Source organism: Myotis davidii, unplaced genomic scaffold (assembly GCF_000327345.1).
Source record: "Myotis davidii unplaced genomic scaffold, ASM32734v1 scaffold2450, whole genome shotgun sequence".
In the NCBI taxonomy this organism is placed as follows: Eukaryota; Metazoa; Chordata; class Mammalia; order Chiroptera; family Vespertilionidae; genus Myotis; species Myotis davidii.
The window spans coordinates 89,140-92,181 of NW_006281805.1; the positions used below are offsets into that span (position 1 = coordinate 89,140).

General features: G+C 36.9%; 1 protein-coding gene across 1 annotated transcript in view; it reads right to left on the bottom strand.

Annotated features, from left to right (window-relative positions):
* Positions 1–1,393, bottom strand: part of LOC102763041 (leukocyte surface antigen CD47) — a 29,621-nt gene extending 28,228 nt beyond the window's left edge. Inside the window, exon 1 of the mRNA XM_015559058.1 lies at positions 1,281–1,393. Coding sequence (XP_015414544.1) covers positions 1,281–1,323 — 43 coding nt within the window. The 5' untranslated portion in view covers positions 1,324–1,393. The remainder of the gene's footprint in view (positions 1–1,280) is intronic.
* Between the last annotated feature and the right edge of the window lie 1,649 nt (positions 1,394–3,042).

Genomic DNA, 3,042 nt, shown 5'->3' on the forward strand with positions numbered 1-3,042 from the left:
AGTGAATTTCCTTTACCAAACTGGTGTGGAAATCAAACTGGTGTGGAAATACACTTGACCCTGAATAATACAGGGGTTAAGAGAGCTGACACCCGCACATCATACAGTCAAAAATTCACATATGGTCCAGCTAGCATGGTTCAGTGGTTGACCATGAACCTATGAACCAGTAGGTCATGGTTCAATTCCCGGTTAGGGCACATAGCCAGGTTGTAAGCTGTGGGCTTGATCCCCAGTGTGGGGTGTGCAGGAGGCAGCCAATCAATGACTCTCTCATCATTGATGTTTCTGTCCCTCTCTCCTTCTCCCGTCCTCTCTGAAATCAATAAAAATATATATATATTTTTAAAATCCACATATGACTTTAAATGCCCCAAAAACTTAACTACTGATACCCTACTGTGGACCAGAATCCTTACAGATAAAATTAACAGTTGATTAACACATATTTTGTATGTTATATGTATCAAATACTATATTCTTATAATGAAGTAAGAACTTAGAGAATAGAAAATGTTATTAAAAAAATCATAAGGAAGAGAAAATACATTTATGGTATTTCCTGAAAAAAATAATTCCACATCTAAGTGGTTCCACATAATCTAACCCGTTTCAGGGTCAACTGTACCTGGTTAAGCATAATCATCAACCAGAATGCCACCTTTCTACTTAGCAGTGACAATTCTACATAGTTCATGCTACATCTGATGCCGCACCAAGATCTGCCCTGAGGAGTTTACACACATGGCTATTACAGCAAAAGCTGATTAATGAACACACCCTTTTGCAGCTACTTCCTTAGAGGCTGCAGAATTGCACAGTAAGAATGACAACATGGTCAAACTGGGTTTTTCCAAAGATGCACACATGTATACAGAGAAGTTCAAACTGAGAAAATGAAGAGAGGGAAATCTTAATGCTCGGAAGTGCAAAATCCTATCTTAACACAGTAATGTAAGCTGTGACCATCTCCTCACCAAGAATTTGTGTGTAAATGCTCTGTAAACATTAAAACCAGCATGAGTTTTAGGTATGTTATTATTAGGATTCCCACTATTCATTCTCTAAGAAAAAAAAAAAAAAACTTCTTAGGAACTGCAGCAAATTATGAGGGACAATATATACTTCAAGGAGAATATTAATATTAAGACTGTTTATTCTTATTTATAACATTATCACACTTCCTAACATAATTTAAATATAATATTTCACCAATATTGCCTCCTAGAAGTGACAATTTCATCACTAAAACATAAATGAAAATAGAAATAAGTACTTACTCACAATACCAAACTGTCCCCAGAATAGAAGTACAGCCAACATTGGGAAAATAACAATAAGGATATTTTCATTTGGAGAAAACCATGAAACTGGGGAAAAAGAAAACAGAAATCATGATTAATATTTACTATCACAACTTTAAGTCCTGCTAATTGATAGTCAATTAACTAACTGCTTAAGTGTTTTCCACCACATTTCCCCTAAGCTGTGATTTATGGAAGGAGGTAGCATACCCCAACTGAGAACAGGACTCCATAGCCCCACTGCCTGGGTGTGAAACCCAATTCTAACTTACAATCTGTGTGACCTTGGACAGCCTAACAACTCTCTGTTCCTCAGCTGCTACACCAGTACAACAATTAGTGACATCCTGAATGACTATTGTTAATTATTAACAAAGTTAAGATATGAAAAGAGCTAAAAACAAAGCTTGACTCCTCAAAGGGCTCAGTGAAGATTAACTACAGTTATTATTATGTCCTCCTACAGTGACTGCCTGTATGTGTAATGTGCCAAGAATTTACCTTAAAGCAAGAGTTGTCTTCCTGTAAAGGCTGACTCAGGGGACAGAAGTGAGGAAGTAGTACAACTGAGCACCCTATCATTGATCTTACTGTGACCTAAGAGTAAGACAGATGTGAGCCTAAGCTTTTCTGAAACTTATTCTGGAACAGAGGATGAATTTGTAAATAATTACTCTTAAAATGACTGTTGACAAAAAGTAACATGAGGAGCTTTAGGTAGTAAGGAAGCTTCTATCAAGTGAAACGTGTTATCCAAACAGTGAAAATGCAGCTATCCATCCTATAGAAAGGAAATTGTGATATTAAGACTTCTAATGAAATTTTCTGAGAACTTTTAAAAATTATGTTTAATTGCATCTGATCAATGCTTAAGGCTATATTTTTAATGATGAAATATCTCCTGTAACACTAAAGCCAGATATACGCACTGAAAGCCTTTCAGAGTTGGCCTAGACTGGAGGACTTGCTGGGTGAGGAAAACTTCTGAATAGTGCACAAGGCAAGCACTGGCGTTGTTCTGAAATGATCCTTTTCAAATCCTCCACTGCATTCCTGTGTGAGGAATCTTATGGACTTTCACACCACAATGCTACTCACACATTTCTTGTGTTAAGCTTATAATGCTAAACTCTGGTAAAGGTTCATAATCATCCCCAGAATAGAACAACACTATCAATTCTTATCTTCGAAATAGTAGCTTTCCAGATTCCAACATTTTGCCTGTACATGGCAGAGACTCAGTAGGTTTACTATTGATGGTAGAAATAGTCATAGGACAGTTTAGTGAGTGAATAGAAGACAGGCTTTTGTGATGGTTGCAGATCCACCAAGAGACTGATTTTTTCAGGTACCCTGAATCAATGCCACTTTAATTTCCAACTGAATTACTGAATCTCTTCCTATACCAAAGAAAGCCCATTTCCATTCAGTCTAAAATCCTACAGGAAAAACCTTTCTGAGTTTCCACATGCCTGAAGGATCTGGTAAAAACTCCATGATTTAATGACTATTAGTCAACTTCTTTTCCTCTACCACTTTATTATTTTGTTTTGAGTTGGAAACATTAACTTATCAAACCCTTACAATTATTAGGTGATGAATTATGAACCCCTCCTTACCACTGAGAAAACTGAGGCTGAGTGAATTACGGATTTTAAGTTTACATGTCCCAAACTGACTCTTGATACCCCTCTACCCACCCTCACCATACCTCTCCCTCTTGGTTTTTGCCATCTCA